Source organism: Polypterus senegalus, chromosome 10, assembly GCF_016835505.1.
Source record: "Polypterus senegalus isolate Bchr_013 chromosome 10, ASM1683550v1, whole genome shotgun sequence".
Classification (NCBI taxonomy): domain Eukaryota; kingdom Metazoa; phylum Chordata; class Cladistia; order Polypteriformes; family Polypteridae; genus Polypterus; species Polypterus senegalus.
The window spans coordinates 171,228,795-171,247,599 of NC_053163.1; the positions used below are offsets into that span (position 1 = coordinate 171,228,795).

Genomic DNA, 18,805 nt, shown 5'->3' on the forward strand with positions numbered 1-18,805 from the left:
TTTCACTTAGAGTGACCCGCCTGAATGGATTTCCATAAAACAACCTCTACTTCTGACAGTCTAGGAGTGCTTCATGTTTTTGTTTTATTAACTTTGTTATTGTGCAATTATTTTTGTCGCCTAAAGGTGTGCTCTTTTGTTTGGACAATTGTATTAAATAGGGCGACCTTGTTGGTGTCTCAGTTTTTTTATGATTGCTTGACTTGTCATTCCTGCACCTAGTCACACCCGTCACTGGACTGTACTGTTGATTTTTTGAATGTGGGGAAAATCAGTAGGTCATAAATAATTGACCAAATGATGAAAACAGGCTTATGGAGCAAGCTAAAATCATACTATGGGAAGGGATAAATGCCAAAACACCAGAAATTTAAAGACATAGCCATATGTAAAAAAAAAACATTAAATCAAGAATTGAGGTTGAAAGGAACAAAGAGGCAGACTTCAGTACCCATTTAAATAGCCTTTCCGTAAATAATCACCGATCAAAATGTCATTTTTTAAGAGTGCTTATCCATAAACTTGGACAACTGAGTTACCAGCCCCTAATCTTTTAACGACAGCCCATAATGAGTGACAAGCAGTTTTACTAATTATTATGAATTCCATTATTTTTTATGATTGCCACCCAGAAGAGTCTTGACATGCTGGGGTGGCACTGAAAGAACCACCAGGACTGGCTGTTGTAGAGAAGGAAGAGTAGCAAAGACTCAACTGACTCACCCATAGGAATGAAAAACCAAAAAAGAGATCTCATTAATATCTTTCTGGGTTGTCCTTGACAACAATGAGATCAAAAAGAAATAAAATGGAGATCTTGTTTTTGGCCTCTTGTTTCTCAGATTTTTCTCCTGAATATTTTACCCCCGGTATTCTCACCGGGGTCTCCTCTTAAATTTCAGTGGAAATTTCAGAAAAGTAAAACAATGGGCTCAGATCTGTTGAGTACGGTGTGTGTTTTATTTTGCAATTTTAAAGTATTTGCATTGTGTGCTCAGTCATATGCGATGAAATGCATGGACAGCAGTAATAAAACACTTTACTAAGATTACAAAGTTATAGTCCCGGCTTCTGAATAACATGATTAGTTGCTTTATTTTTTATTGCTGCACTTCTAGTTAGGTTAGACTCATTCTGGAAGAATGGTGGCAATGTGGTTAAGACTTTGGACTTCAGAACCTGAGGTTATGGATTTAAAATCCCACTGCTGACACCAGCGTGTGACCACAAGCAAGTCATTTCAACTGCCTGTGTGCCCATTTGGGGAAAAATAAAAGAAATTTAACCAATCAAATGCTGTGAGTCACCTGGATAAAGACATCAGTCTAATAATAAATAAAAATGTGAAGTATTGAAAGAAATTAAAATTAGACTAGAAAGAGATCTCACAAAACGTATCATGCTTTTCATGCCAGATTTTTAATTTTGACTCCTTTTACCTCAGTCGTATCTCATGCCTCCTTTTTGCTTAATGCTCTTCCAGCTAAGGAATTTTAGGAGAAACTTCTGTGACAAAGTTGACTTGTAAAAGAAACAAAAATGAGAGTCTCTGTGAAATCTCAAGAACCATCAAAGATGAAGAAGGGGCCTGAGAAGAGGAAGTGAAATTGGGTGGGAAGCAGGAAGGAGAGCTGTGGTTGATTAATTAGAACAGAAGCGTTTATGAAGACTCCAAGGGGCATAGCATCAGGGCTGGCTTTACCATTTAGGAGAACGAGGGGGTCGTTTAGGACTGCAGACTTTAGAGGTGGCATTTTTAAATAAATGTCTTATGAACACTTGGACTTAACTCAACTGCCCAACTCACATTAACCTACTATTTCATTTTATATTATTACTAGCAATGCTTGATCCTAATATCTGACAAACTACACAAGCAATTTATGGGTGGTCCTCCAAATAGTAGGATTCACCGCAGTGCACTTGGCCCTCTTTCGTCTCTAAGTACTGTACTGGGGAAGGTCACTACAAAGTTACAACAACACAATGTGCAGGAAGTGTGGAATGGGATGAGGACCATCACTGGCTACAACACATGCTAAACATGCAGAGAAAGGGAACAAGAAGTGAGCTGAGCTAATGAACTGAATAAGTTCTTCTATGAGGTGCCTGTCTCCATGGTGGTTTATTTGTAGCCGGCAACAGTCGTTTCTCCCATCAGATGAAACTGTTCGATGTTTGGGTAAGGTTACTGCTGATGCATTGCACTTGGGTCATTTATGGTGGATTGATTGAAAAATATTCTCCTATCCACTCTCGCTTTTATATCCCACAACATGAAACATTTCTTTCATTAATTAAAGTCACAGAGCTGCCTCTGCTTTAACCCTATTTAGCGTCTCTGATCTAATGAGTTAACTCACTCAGCATCAATCACTAAGGCTCCTGTGAGTGCATTGGCACAAACCGCACAGTACAGCTTAAGACTCCCAGCACAAGATAAGCTCAGCAAGAGACAAGCTGGACTTCCGCTGCTCAGGGTCTGCATCATCACAAACAATGTGCATGTACATTAGTGCTAGCAAAGAAAGAGATTACAGACTTTGCTTCTTTTGTGCTGCTGCTGCTAAACCACAAACACTGTAGAAGCATGACTGGAGTTAAATAAATTGCAAATATAAAAGGCATATAATAAGGTATGAAAGTGGGGAGTTGTGGTTCAGCAGTTTCCTCTTTGCTCAAGCAAAGTCACAAGAACTGTTAGCCAAAGCTGTGAAAGGTGAAAACAGACCCTTTAAATTATAGGATCAAACTAATCGAAAAAGAGAATTTAAATAATGAGGACAACTAGGAGACAAATGAGGTTCAGGCTGGTGGTTGAATAGCTAGAATCACCAGAAAAACTGCAAACTCATAGATAGATAGATAAATAGATGTTTTTGGAATATGTGACATCATAGGAGAGACACGATAGATAGATAGATAGATAGATAGATAGATAGATAGATAGATAGATAGATAGATAGATAGATAGATAGATAGATAGATAGATAGATAGATAATATCAGCAAATAAAAGCTGTGGCATGTTCTCTCTGTATCCATGATGCTTTAGTTTTTGCTGTTACTTTCTACATTACAGAGACTTGCATGTTGGATTTAAAGATGTCCCAATGTCAGTGTATGTGTGTGTGTGTCCTGTAATGGACTGGCACTCTATCTATCTATCTATCTATCTATCTATCTATCTATCTATCTATCTATCTATCTATCTATCTATCTATCTATCTATCTATCTATCATCTTCTACATAGTGCCTTTCATTTCTATCTATCTATCTATCTATCTATCTATCTATCTATTATTATTATTATTATTATTATTATTATTATTATTATTATTAGGTTGGTTAAGTAAACTTTTTATTATCCCAGATGGAAATTTGTTTGGAGTAGGAAAGTGCAAAATATAAGGCATTGCTACATGGACACAAGAAAATAAACCAAAACACAACAACAGACAACCATTGTTATCAAAAATACACACACTCAAGCTTTGCACAAGGAAAAATAAAAGAAACACAGTATATAATATTTAGATTCTTAGATAGATAGATAGATAGATAGATAGATAGATAGATAGATAGATAGATAGATAGATAGATAGATAGATAGATAGATAGATAGATAGATAGATAGATAGATAGATAGCACTTGTAGATACTTGTCCCGGGGGAAACTAGAGTATAGTATAGCCTAAACTATGAACAGGAAAGGTGCATCAAAGAGCAGACTGTGCCTTAAGCAGTTGCTTCATCTTATCATAATAATAAAAGAAATTGGATACACAGCGTTTCATTACATTTCAGCAAAACAAGATGATTCAAGAAAAAAATAATGAATAAGAAAGAGAAGAAATCTTATATCCTGCAAAATGAAAGGCAGAAAGATTTATGTTTTATTTTTTTATGGGTTTGCAGCTCTCAGGTAACCATCCTTTTTTCTCACATTTCTCAATAGGGACTTGGCAACTTACAGGCTTCTAGAGCATGGATACAGCTGCTTAGAAATTATTTATTAAAGCTAAAAGAACATGACAGTTTCCATGAGAGCATAACACTGTTGCTAAAGTCAGCAAGATAAGCAAATGTGAAGATAATCAAGTAATGTTTTGTTGATTCTGTGAGTAGCAACAGACAGTTCTATTGCCTTATATTTTCTTTTGGTAAACATGGCAGTGTCATGGGACCTGATGATACTGGTAATTCTTAAGGGATGGACTTTGTTTATTGACACAATTTACTGGAGGCCATGGAAACACTGGGCTCACAGCTGCCTGATGTGATATACAATCCTCTTTCATTTATGTGATGCTCCAATCGATGACACAATCCATGGTTTCACTCAAATGAACACCATAAAAAATTTCAAATTAAAATTACAAAGGACACTAAAAGATAAACAAATTTAAGGCTTCAAAGTTGTAAACCAGACTGGATGACCTCAAGTGGTTAAAAGAAAAAAAAATCGATAATTAATTTTTACATTTTTTAAAAATGAACGGTGCAAGGATGTTACGTTACACTGTTATGTTACACTAAATCAGTGGTGAGCAAACTACATCCTGCAGGCCGAGTCCAGCCCCTGAAGCACAGATCCCCCAGGATATTTCTAGAAATATCTCAAATGTTAGCTCTCCTGAGATGCTCTTAACAAGATGATGCGACACTTGACTGGTGTAACCGTGGTAAGTTGCCATGGCGCTGTCATCCAAAAAATAATTTAAACAATACAAGCTTTTTACCGTATGAGCAGGGATGATCATAGGAGTGTCATATAGACGGTTAAGGGTGTAAGTTTAGCAGCTTGTCGGCCCTTAATCAACATGTGCATTTCCAAAAAATATCAGTTTGAACATGGCAGCTCTAAAATCCTTGTCCTACTGTTTTTAGTGACTTTCATATAACTCAGCTTAGCAACATGTTATAAATAAAAAATATTTAAAGTTATTAAATTATTGGCATTTACAATTAACGATAACTAAAAATAAATGGTGGAGATGATAAAAATATGAGTTGTATATGCAGACTGATGTTTCTTAACCACTAGAGAAACTCAGGAAACCAGATGGTCTGGGAGGGGAAAAGATACTCCCATACATTTAAACAAAAATCAAAATAGCATTTTATTTAAACCTGATGAAGCTGTTCTCAATGCCAGCCCACTTGTTATCTGCTATCTTAATGCTCTGCAGTTATGGGTTCAAATACCAGCTTCAGACAAATGCCTCTGTCGAGTTTTTATATTTTTTCTGTACCTGTGCCAGTCCTATCCACTTAATTCTTCTGAAATAACATCAAGTTGAGTTTTGAAGGTCCCTAAAGACCTCCTGTCTATCACACTACTTGGTCACTTATTCCAGGTATCTGTGGTTCTCTGAGCAAAGAACAACGTCCTAATGTTTGGGTGAAATTTACCCTTCACTAGTTTCCAGCTGTGTTCTTGATGAACTCATTTTAATGTCACCGTCTCAATCCACTGGACTAATTCTCTTCATAATCTTAATCTTCTTTTGCTTAAACTTTAAAGGCTCAGCTCTTTTCATCGTTCTTCATAACTCATTCCCTTTAGCCCCTGAATCAGCCTAGTCATTCTTTGTTTTTCTAGCACCGCTATGTCCTTTTTGTAGCCAAAACTACACACAGGACTCCAGATGAGGCCTCACCAGTGCGTTTGAGCAGAACCTCCTGTGACTTGTACTCCACACATCAAGACGCTATATAGCTTAATCTTCTATTTTCATTCTTAATTGCTTCTGAACACTGTCTGGTAGTTAATAGTGATGAGTCCAATATGACTCCTATATCCATCTCATAAGGTGGACTTTCAATTTCAGATCTCCCATCGTTTCTTCAAACCTACATATAATACTTTTTATTCGCTGACATATTTCAGATGATATTTCATCTGTCACAAACCTGGCACAGCCTGTAAACTGCCCAAGTCCCTCTGTGATGAATGAATGGATTTTTGGTTATCTGCTAATCCACTTAGCTTGGTGTCATCTGCAAACTTAATCAGCTAGTTACCACACCCTGAACTCCCACTTCTTTTAGTTTAATGCCCAGCCTCTCATGTGGCATCTTATCAAATGCTTTGTGTAAGTCATAATAAATAATAGGCACCACATTGATTGTATCCTTTTATTTCCTCCTTATAGAATTCCAGCATGTTGGTAAAACACGACCTTCCTCCTCTCAACCCATGCTGACTGTTCAGTTAAACTCCTGCTCTCCCCATGTGTTGATCAATCTTCTCCATAAAAATTCCTTCCAATAATTTAACTGTAGTGCATGTTAAGCTTACTAGCCTGTAGCTGCTTGGACCTGCCTGGTCATCCTTTTCATAAAACAGGATAAAATTTGTCATTTTCCAGTCCTTCTGAATTTCCCCAGGGTTCAGTGACTTCTTAAAAATATGCATCAAGGGTTTATATCTGTACTCATTAACCTCCTTCAGGATATATATATATTATATCCTGATGGCACAATGGGTAGCGCTACTGCCTCACAGTTAGGAGCACCCGGGTTCACTTCCTGGGTCATCCCTGCGTGGAGTTTGCACGTTCTCCCCGTGTCTGTGTGGGTTTCCTCCCACAGTCCAAAGACATGCAGGTGAGGCGCATTGGTGATTCTAAATTGTCCTGTGTGTGGGCTGGCACCCTGCCCGGGGTTTGTTTCCTGCCATGTGTTGGCTGAGATTGGCTCCAGCAGACCCCTGTGAACCTGTAGGTAGGATATAGCGGGTTGGATAATGGATGGACATATATATGTATATAAATATTGTCTGGTCCTGCTGATTTATTTGATTTCAGCCTATTTAATCTAAGCCACACTTCTCCCTTGAGTATTAGTCTGGACTTTTTCCCGGCTTTCCTAATGTACAACTTTGCAGAAAAAAATTGCAGATGCAGTACAAAGATACTGGCATCAGTATGGCGTGTTATTAAAAGAATATAGACGTAGTCAACTATAGTGCCTCTCCTAAGGGGAAAAATGAATACAACATAGTAATTTAATTTTTTGTCATAATATTTAATCTATACACAGATTAAAGTAATCATTGTGTTTTATATTAATATTTTTAGCCTTTTTCACACTTTCGCAATTTATTTTTCCTAAAGTTTGTTATTGCTTTTGCATGTAAAACCTGAAATAGCCAATGAAAAATTTGCTCCTATATGTGTAAGTGGAGGGATGGCATGGTGGTGCACCGATTAACATATCAAAAATCCAGAATCTTAGGTCTGAGTCTGGTCAGGGATCTGAATATACAGAATTTGCACATTCTCCTCACGTGTGAGTAGATTACCTTTGGGTACTCCAGTTTTTCCTACCAACCCCAAAGATTGGCATATCACATTAATTTGACATTTGCACCTTATGAAATAGTATATGTTTATGAATGTTCATTACCTTGGACTGATCCTCTGTCCTGGTCCTCTTCTTTCTTTACACCCCACAGATTAGTCTCCAGCTACAGTCACCCAAACTAGGAAATTGGGTTCACTAATGAATTACTGCCTGTTCCTGTAAGACAGTAGTCTATAGTAGTTACAATCTTTTTCATAAATTTTAAATTATGGAAAGAATAATAGAATTCTTTTCTTTGAGTGTTTATAGCTAGCTGTGTGGTGTAGTAGTTAAGGCACTGGATTTCAACCCCTGAAATTAAAAGCTCAAATCCTGCTACTGACACTGAGTAATGAATTTTTGTGCAAGTCACTAGACCTGCCTCTGCTCCAACTAGAAAACCAAAAGAAATGTAACTAACTGTGTTATAAATGTTGTAAATCACCTGGCATAGAGGCATCAGCCTCATAAGTAAATATATGTAAAAACTGGCTGTGCCTTTTCTTATTATCTTACACTAAACAAATGAATAATAGAAAAGAACAAATATCTCTATCATCAAATGGTGGTGCAGTGGTAGCACTGCTGCCTCGCCATAAGGAGACCAGGGTTTGCAACCCAAGTCCTTCCTGCATGGAGTTTGCATGTTCTCCCTGTGTCTGCTTGAGTTTTCTCCTGATGGCTCAGATTTCCTCCCACAATCCAAAGACATACAGGTTAAGTGGATTGGCAATCCTAAATTGGCCCTAGTGTGTGTGTGTGTGTGTGTGCGTGTGTGTGTGTGTGTGTGTGTGTGTGTGTGTGTGTTCGCCCTCTGATGGACTGCTGCCCGTTTGTTCCCTACCTTGCACCCAATGCTAGGACACACACACACAACACTATCCTGTTCAGGACTAAGCGGGTTGATAAATGATTGGCTGATTATCATCAAGAAAATCCGGATATTTACACTCTTATTTCAATGTCGTTTTGAGGGGAAGTAATAGCTTTAATACAATAAGCAAAGACAAAAAAGCGAATATACAAGGTTCACAAAACAGTTAAGTCTGTAGATAAATACAAAGTAATTCATTTGGATCAGTTAGAAAGGCAGGTCAATATTCTTCTCTACAGTCTTTTGCAAAAACAAATTTGTTTCTAATTGAAAATGTATAAAGAAAACGGCCGCAACGTTTAACTTTGCTTAAGATTATGCACCCAAGCAAATTGCTGCATTTGCGAAAGATGCTTTGGTGTTCTTAGACCACGATCGTCCTACTTAATAAGCTTCTCCTTCCTCACAAATACTCTTCCTATAACTGAAACCACCAGTTAAACAGATGTCCAAAATCAGGGAGTGGTCGTGTTATCTATACATTTCTTTTGCAATCTAAGTTATGCTCACAGCACAGCAGAGCAACACAATCCACTGCAAGCACTAAGCGCTCTACGAATAATTACCGTGATAAAGACCTCTATAAAAAGAAGAACGGTTTATTTGCGAGATTGAGAATTTATAGATTTATGAATCGTATACGGATGTGCCAAAAGACAAAGACAAATACGCGCGTGCGCGCGCGCGCGCCGGAGCGCACTGAGAGACTCCTACAAACACGGTGCTATAGGGGATAAGGTCTGTTTTAAAAGTTCTTTTGTTCTGCAAGTAAAAACCAAGTCCAAACTTCCAAAAAAAGAGGGTTTGAATCGAAATATGGGTGAAAAATATAAGCAATAAAACGAAAAGGAAAAACTGCAGGCTTTATATACTTCAAATAATCATGAAATTGAAGTTAATCAGGTTAACGGGACTGCTTCTTCTCATTTATGGTAAGTACCTTCTTAAACTGCGTTTATAATGTACGGATTTTTTTTTCTTTTTGATTTGTGTACATTTTAACGGTATGCTTTTCATTTTTCATTTGTCACCTGTTTTACGCACCGCATTGTATATTAAATGGATGCAAAGGTCTATGATAAGATTCAAATATTTATAGCTAGAAATGCAGAAAGGGAGCAAATGAATCATGTATCTTAAACTCGTTTCTTTATTTCTAAGCTTTCGCTTAAAGCAACATTAGAGGAAAATGAATAGCAAATAAGACTGAAACGTAATGAAAACGCCATTAACAGACGTTAAGACTTGAAATCAGCAGGCTTGAAAAGAAGAAAACACTAAGCTAATAAATATGACTTTATGACAAACACCCTCTGAACCCGACCTCTTCATTTCCCCCTTTTCTCTCTTTTAATTCTTAAGATGATTCGGATCTTTCACCAGTTCTGTACCAGCCATACCTATTTTTGACTGACTGAACCGGTTTATAATCGTAAGGGTCGAACTTGGATGGGATTTCAGTCCATTTCAGGACCCTTTAACTCGAGCACGACCACTTAGTCAGTCAATCAACACCCAAATTTAGCCCACTGCCTAGATGTAATGCAGTTGAACGCTATATCTTACACTCCTGCTGTTTGTTATTTTCACTGTCGTTTTAATTGCTCAGATTCACAAAACAGAAAATCTACACAAAAAAAACATACTTTTTTGTATAGATTAATTACAATAAAATACAGTTTAAAAAATCAGGATATTTGTCATTTTATTACAGTATCTATTTTGTGGAAATCAAACAATACATTAATAGTGTAGACCTGCTGAAATGAAAACTCCATCTAACAGGACAGTTAACGGGTGTGTGAGCCAAACACACTGCTGAGGCAACACAGAAGTTTATCAAAGCTAAAAAATGGAAAATTCTTGAATGGCGAAATCCAACTGAGCAGGCCTATATGCTGAAGAGAAAACTTAAGGGGATGAGCCCCCCCGAAACAAGCAGGAGCTGAAGATGGCTGTGTTAGAGGCTTGGCAGAGCATCACCACAGAAGACCCTCAGCAGCTGTTAATGTCGATGAATGGCAGACTTCAATCAGTAATTGAATGCTGGGATATGCGACCATGTCCTAAATATGACAATGACTGTAATAGACCACTATGTCTAAAACATGAGTCCGCCACAACACATTCATATTTAAATATTGAATTTAATTGATATTCTTATCCAAATCAGCTTACAGAATTTGTATTAATAATGTTAAATGTTCCAAGTCAGGGTCATTTGCAGTCAATGACTGGTTCAGGGTCACACTCTGAGTGAACCGGTAACTTTTTAAATTATTCTCTTCTGTCAGCTTCTTGCTACTTACTCTCCGAAGATATGACTTAAATCATTTATATTTATACACCTGAGTCTTGGGTGGTCCTTTCATGAAGAGTCTTACTGTTTTAAAAGGCTTTGAATTAAAACAAAATCTGCTTTAGTAAAAAACAAAAATCTAAACAGATGCTAAATTTCAAAGAAGCTGAAAGGTTCAAAGACATAATTAGAAAAACTAAAATACCTCTGCCTCAGCATGTCTTCTCTTTGTATTGTATAATTAAATCAAATTTGGAAAAAAATGTGAAACGCTAATTATAAAGTTGTATTTAAAAATATGACACAATATGAAAAATGACAAGCCACTTCAATAACATAATAAGTTAATGTGTGCATAGTACGGCATTCAGGGATATTCCATGGATGTGAAGGTACTGTAGCCCTGTAGGTTCTGGAACCTTCCCAGTCCATTTCAGGATTGTGGGGGGTGCAGAGGTTATCCCACTAGGACTGGGTAAAATGCTACAAACACACCTTGGCAGGACTCTAGTCCTTCATAGGGACCCACTTCACGCACATACACACACATACCCCTCATATTCATATTCAGTGACAATTTGCAAGTGCCAATTAACACAACCAAAATAAATAAATAAATAAACTTTTGTAATTAATTCTGTCTTGGTGGAAGCATGTCTTTAGTAAATTTCATGGAATTCCAAAGCCATTCAGTTATGACAAATGTTAGGGAATAACAGACTTGGAAATTTCTTGAGGGTGTACAATGGCTGACCCTGCAGTCAGACCCCCAAAGGTCATGCAAAAAGACAATTTCCTCTTGGAAAAAAGCGTTTCAAATCCAAAAAAAGAATCAAATCCATAAAAGTGAAAGGCAAACTTTATCACAGCCAGTGATTATTAGAGATATCAGGTGAATGTGGCACTCTGATGGGAAATTATTAGAATGATTTTTGATGTCCCAAACTGGAACCTTTGGGTTGCATGTATACCCACACGTAAAACCGATCCTCACAATTCCTGCTTTATCTTCATCATTATCAGAGAGAGATCACAGCACAGGAAATTGAAAAAAAAAAAAAAGTATAAATGAACACGCAATTGCACACGGTGCTTGAAGTATAAACAAATAAATGCAGGTGCTCAGTTTTTGTCTACTTCTTCTTCCTCATACAGATGCTGTTTAAACACAACACAAGTTGTTAATGAAGCAGGGCTCTGTCTTGAAGTTTTCAGCACGATGTTGTAAATATATGGTGATGATGTTTGTTTTGGCAAAGCCATGTTTGCAGCACTGAAAAACTTTATCAGATGGGAAGCCTATTATAATGGGGACATTTTGAAGTTCCTCAATTATTTATCGGGATGCATAGCCTAAAGTCAGGGCCGTCCCATCTAAGCAATTTTTTTGTCAGTGCAACAGTCATGCTCCAGGGTACCTCATTCATATTTACGTAATGCTTTATTTTAAGGAAGGCCATTTAAGTTACAGTGAGTTTCAACCTTTTTGACAAGTAGACTGATAGATAGATGTGAAACGCACTATATAATAGATAGATAGATAGATAGATAGATAGATAGATAGATAGATAGATAGATAGATAGATAGATAGATAGATAGATAGATAGATAGATAGATAGATAGATAGATAGATAGATAGATAGATAGATAGATAGATAGATAGATAGATAGACTATATTTCCAAAAGAACGCCTGCCTTTACTCACACATGAACTTTAATGACATCTGATTCCTAATACATAAGCTTTAATATGGAGTTGCACTAACAGCTTCAACTCTTCTGGGAAGGCTTTCCACAAGGTGTAGGAGTGTTTTATGAGAATTCTTGACCATTCTTCCAGGAGAGTATTTGTGAGGTCAGCCACTGATGTTGGACGAGAAGGCCCGGCTCGCTCGCAGTCTCCGCTCTAATTCACCCCAAAGGTGTTCTATCAGGTTGAGGTCAGGGCTCAGTGGAGCGCCACACCAAACTCACTTTTCCATTTCTTTACAGACCTTGGTTTGTGCACTGGTGCGTGTGCAGTCATGCTCCCATCCACAAACTGTTCCCACAAAGTTGGGAGCATGAAATTGTCCCAAATGGCTTTGTATGCTGAAACATTAAGAGTTCCTTTTAGTGGAACTAAGGGGCCAAGCCCAACCCCACACCATAATCCCCACTTCACCAAACTTTACACTTGGCACAATGCAGTCAGGCGAGTCCCATTCTCCTGGCCAGACTCGTCCATCGGATTGCAAGTTTCTGCATGGCTCCTCTAAGTGAGAATTTGATTTTTTCCAGTTTCAAATAGTATGTAACATCAGTTACCCACTGACTTAAAATAGGTGAGTTAGGATTCTTCCAGTTGAGCAAGATAAGTCTACGTGCCAATAGTAAAGTAAAGGCCATTACAGTTTCTTTGTCCTTCTCCACTTTAAGCCCTTCTGTGAGCCCACCAAACACAGCCGTTAGTGGATTAGGAGGGATTGTGACCCCAAGGCTGTCTGACAGGCATTTAAAGATTTTGGTCCAGAATGATGTTAATTTGGTACGCGCCTAAAACATGCGGCCCAGTGTGGCTGGAACTTGATTGCAACGTTCACAGGTTGGATCTCACCCTGGAAACATTTTAAATAAGAGATATGTGCTCAATAGATGATTTTAAATTGAATAATTCTATGCTTTGGGCATATTGAGTGCAAGTGAATTCTGTGCATTGTTGCCTTGCACTCCTTTTCTGAGATGTTGAGTGTTGTCCTCTGGGATCATTGAAAGGAAGGGACTTTAAAGTGCTTTTATATAATTAGGGAAATGCTGTCTGAGTCATTTGAGGCTCTTTGCTCTTTTGTGGATTTTTATAGATACAGTTTATGGGAAAAGGTTGGCATTTCAATGAAGGAAGCTAAACATTTAGTGTGGAGGAAAAGCTGTCGACATTCATTTAGTGGCAAGATTACCAGCTCTTCCCTTCACCTTGTAAAATGGTGTTTGCAGGTGCAGGAATGAAAGTTCCAAACAGTGAGGGAATTTTGGGGTGCCAATGGGGTATGCTGTTTATTGTCCAGAGACACAGTTTAAACAGAAAAGAAAGTCTTTGGCATATATCCCATCATGTGAAAAGGCAAATAACTAAAGGAAAATAAGTTTGGCTTTAACAGTCAGTCGTGACTAGCGGAGCTCTGTCAGATGGGTCACTCATGCCAGTAAATGACATCTCATTCCGGGACACTCCAGGTTCTTATGGCAGCTGGACCAGAAGGGATGTGATAAAGTCGCCCTTAATGGGCAGCTTGTCAACACTGTGGAAAAAAAGAGATGACAGTTTTATCAGCAGTGCCCCCTCTCATCTTGGGGAGTCATTATATGCAATGACAGAGCCTTTGAGGAAGTCCTCCTGGGCACATACGTGACAATGTGGATATGCAAAATAAGTCTTATTACCAATTCATTGTTTAACTGAAGATTACACAGGTTAAAACAAACATTAGCTCTCACTGATTAATGGCACCGTCTGCAGTGAAATGCATTCACCGTCATGGTGGCCCTGTTTCTATTTTCCTCAAGGCCAAAGGTGTAGCAGTCAGTCTTTTCTATAAGGGCAATCTAGATTCAGCAACTCAGAGCTTTGCTGGGGTTTTAACAGACCTTAACAAAAAACTGGCAGGTATGACTGCTTATGTTTGGAATACAAATTATGACCAGATAAGGCTGTTTTAGAATAAACAGTCGAGGGAGTTTTCTCTCTGCAAATGTTTGCCAACAAACTTTAAAGTTCGTCAGTTTGGTCTTGGAATGAAATGTCATAAAATATATTTAAAAAGGTACTACAACTTAGCTGTCTTAAATATAAAAGTTAAAAATCCATCCGTCGTCCAACCTGCTACATCCTAACACAGGGTCACGGGGGTCTGCTGGAGCCAATCTCAGGGCGCAAGGCAAGAACAAATCTTTGGACAGGGCGCCAGCCCACACACAGGACAATTTAAGATCGCCAATGCACCTAACCTGCATGACTTTGGATGGAAACCCACACAGACACAGGGAGAACATGCAAACTCCATGCAGGAAGGAACCGGGAAGCAAACCCAGGTCTCCTTATTGCAAGGCAGCAGCACTACCACTGTGCCACCATGCCATCCACAGTTAAAGATCAGACGACCAAACACCCAGTTTACATGCTTTTTTTTTTTACCTGGACCTGGATTAAAGGTCAGAAGTCCACATGACCGTCATCATTAAGGTCTTCCATGTGATTCCTGAATACAATGAGGATACAATACATTTATGTTAGGTCAGTTATGGTGAACCTTTTAGAGACCGAGTGCCCAAACTGCAACCCAAAACCCACTAAATTATCACAAAGTGCCAACAGAGCAATTTAACCTGAATAGTGAAGCTTTAGTTTAGAAAAAACAACTCATACATTTACATCTTTTGTCTTAAAAGAAAAACACAATAACCAAGCTTTCCCTGATACAAACAACTTTTTATTGAAAGATAAAAGTTTGCATTTAGTGTGCTTTTGAACAATGAATGTGATTTTTGCTGTTTTATGCATGCTGATAATTTGTCTAACCTTGGCTCATACTTTATAAGTTTGAGAGCAACACATGCAGCACTCAGGTCATCTGTTCCTGGTGTCAGATGTGATGTAATTCAAAGCTGAAAACAGCTGCTCACAAGCATAAGATGATCCAAACAAAGTAAGGAAAGCAATTAAAGGTGCTTTCATTGACTTAAAATTATTTGGCAGAGAATTCCACACTTTAAGGATTTCATTGTCAGAACTAACTGTGCTGTCCTTTGTCATCCCTTCTGTCTTCTCAAGTGTTTCACACAGATCTTCCCCATTAACCTCCCTTCCCTATCTGTTTTTTCCCCTTTCCATCCGCCTCGCACTACTATTATATATAATGGGGAAGTGGATCAGGTGTGGTGATTAGCAGCTCCTGGTAACAATTACAGATGTGGACGACTCCTCACCTGTGCACTTAAGCGAGGACCGCCCGCATCACGAAGCTCCCAAGAACTGCTCCAGCCACACTACCACTTCCCCTCTAAGCTGCAAGTGCAGCGATCATCTAGTAAAACTGGCCTTTGCAATTTTGAGCCGTGGAGCCGCTATACAACATCCAAGCATGGTATGTCATGTGAGTTTTCTTTTTAGTTTTAGTTTCATCTCTTTCAAAGAGTTCATGTTGTGTACTTATTATTGGACTGATGGTGTCTTATAACATTTGAGATACGATTGCTTACACTTCTGTTGTTTTTTCATTTGGTGCACAAGCAGATGAAGTGACTTTCTCGTGGTCCCACAGTGGTGTTAGTATTGGGATTTGAACCCACAGCTTAAGATATTGAAATCAGATGTTTTAACCATTATGACATACTTTTCTTCTTCATGTGAGACTCGTCTAACTGGAGAAGAATGAGAGCAACTAATAGTATTACTGAAAAGCAAGGATTCCACCTTTGTAATCCTAGTCAAGTGTTCTATTACTACCGTCCATACATTTCACTGTATAATACTTTGAAGTTGAAAAAATCTGTCAAGATGCTACTTGGATGATTTGAGGCCATTGTGCGTCTTTGCTGAGATCTCTGCTAAAATTCAAGAGGAGACCCTTATGAGACTACTGGGGTAAAGTATTCAGTAGAAAAATCTGAGAGTCTTGTCTTAAGCCTAATCCAGGAGCAGCCTGGGGGGTGGGGGCTGGGTGGTCTCGTGGCCTCGGAACTCCAGCCCTCTGGAATATATATATATTTTTTTTTTCTGTCCTCCGTGATCATCGGATCTTACTTTATTCTTTGTTAATTAGTATTGTTTAATTTTGTTATATGTTTTCTTTGTCGTTCTTCATCTTGTAAAGTACTTTGAGCTACATCATTCGTATAAACAAGTGCTCTATAATTAAATGTTGTTGTTGTTGATACTGCACCCCAGTTAGGTAACCTGGCTTTTTCAGATTGGCACTGTGCAATGCATATGTGATTTTTGTCTTGTGATGGGTTGACAGTCCAGTTTTGCTTTCAGCTTTGCACACAGTGCTGCTGCTGGATTAGTCTTAAGCTGTTTTGACCTTGCATTAAATAAAGTAGATTTGAAAATGTTATATGTTACAATTAAGCTTTATTTTATATGACACCATCCACAACAAGCGAAATCATTGATACATGAACTGAATTAAAATTGACACTCGACTGACTGAAGATGTGACGCACAGGTCTGTGGGTTTTTTCTAACTAAAATAAAAAAGTGCCTTCTCCTTCTTAACTGTTGAACGGTGAAAAAGAGAACAAAAACTACAAGGCTTGCTAATTTGAATTAAAACTGCCACATCACATATGGAAGTTGCTGCCACTTTGAATAGATTATGCAAATTCTAGCTCTGTAGGCACTAAATATTGAACAACATGCCAAGAAACTAAAATTACCTACAAACGGTGGGATACGATGATTGGCCAGGTGCTTTGAAAATGGCAAACTGATCCTTAAAACCCTCTAAATTGTAATTAACTCGTAACAATATAATGGTCCAGGGAACAGCCATAGTATTCCAAATACCATAACTTCTTTAGCGTTGTTACTCTCACTCCTCCTTCTTCTTCTTCTTCTTCTTTCAGCTCCTCCCGTTAGGAGTTGCCACAGCGGATCATCTTTTTCCATATTTCTCTCACTGCACCACTCGGAGTATTTATATCACTGTATCTGAGCGTGAATCACAGCAGCAGCTGATCGGAAAGATAATTATTGGTATACAGCTTTAAGGACACGCTACCTCAGCCACTGCAAAATGTTTTAAAGCCTTTCCTGTACGGACCTCGCGGTTCAGAAACAGTTTAATCCCAAGAACTTTAAATGCACTCAATCAATTGCTCCTTGTAGAACTGTTTGTACTTATAAGTACAATCACCCCACTGTAAACTTGCACTACAGTTATAATATCTCACAACCTGAGCCACTTTATAAAGCGCGTATTTACATATGATGACGATATCATTTTTAAGGTGAAATGCAGCAAAATATGTTTGTTAAATTATACACATAAAACTTTAACTTCATTTAAATAATCTATATTCTTCACTGGGAGTGTCGTGAAGGATAGAATAATTAAACATGTACTACGAAGATATTTCAATGTTCCTTAAACGTTTTGAAGAATCGGCGCTAAGCTTACAGATGGTTTAACATCTATTACAGAGCTGATTGTGTGGCGATCGGTTACTTGGGGAAAGAAAAGCAAGGACTCTTGGGGCGGCCACGCCAATATATATTGAATATAAAACAGAAAGAGAAAATAACAACACAGCTAAAAACGCAGCGACAAATTTCGGTAAAAGTTAAATGCTTGACATGAGCACGAGGCTCATAAAACACATGTTTAATAATGTGCTTTAGCTCCTATCATCATGAAAATGACATCACGTATACATCTCAGTATTTTAGTTATTCAGAGAGCTGTAATATCACGAATGTAATGGACTCTGTGTCCAGTTGGAGGAAGAGAGCCAGTTTAAGAAGCAAGTAGTGATTCACACACATAGATCACATACGAGTAGAAGATCAAATACAAAACAAAGCATTTAACGTGCTACTTTAATTACGATGTAATTTTGAGAAACTGGTTAATTAAACGATTTTAAGATGAAGTTTATAATGTTCTACTAAATGACAAAATAAACTACGTGATTAAAGTGGAAAATTCGAGATTAAAGTTGACATTTCGTGCTTTTTCCCCACCGTGTGCCTTTTTTCTCTGTACCCTAATAAGCTTTCATATGACACTCAGACAGTGGGCTTACAACTCTTCTTTTCACGGCAACTTTGATATGTGACTTCTTTTTTATTTCCGGCACTGTGCGATTTTGTGAATGTGAGCTTTCAAGTTTCTCCAACACGCTATGTCACTCGATCAACTTCATTTTGTTGATTATACCACGGCTTATTTGAACAAATAGTATGTTTTTCCTTTGCCTCCACTTGGTATTCGCTGAAATTCTTATATTTTCCCAGTGCTTTTCCCATTGTCTTTTCACAGAAGGATGCGCTTAAGGGCGATTTATATTGATTTGCATATTCAAATAGGTGTAATTCGGGGGGGATTTGGGGCGTTACAAAATGCGCGTGCACGAGCGTTAGTTTTCACGCTGATCGGGATTTATGTAACGATAGAACGTGGAAGTTGGAGTACGCACAGATTCCTGCATCTGGATTTTTCTGTGCGTAAGCACATTTCGGCTTTTGTGCTTACGCCATGTTATAGTGCGAGTTCTACGCACGGCGTTATACATGAGGCCCCT

At 38.2% G+C, this 18,805-nt stretch overlaps 1 protein-coding gene across 7 annotated transcripts in view; it reads left to right on the top strand.

The window, feature by feature from the left end:
• Nucleotides 1-8,662: 8,662 nt before the first annotated feature.
• LOC120538070 (SLAM family member 6-like) overlaps nt 8,663-18,805 on the top strand; it is a 54,807-nt gene continuing 44,664 nt past the window's right edge. For 4 of the 7 annotated variants that reach the window (XM_039767480.1, XM_039767482.1, XM_039767484.1 and 1 more), the window contains exon 1: nt 8,664-9,156. In XM_039767480.1, the coding sequence (XP_039623414.1) occupies nt 9,108-9,156 (49 nt within the window). In that variant the 5' untranslated portion in view covers nt 8,664-9,107. Of the gene's footprint in view, nt 9,157-18,805 lie in introns of all 7 variants that reach the window. The other 3 variants (XM_039767479.1, XM_039767481.1, XM_039767483.1) reach the window with 1 other exon arrangement.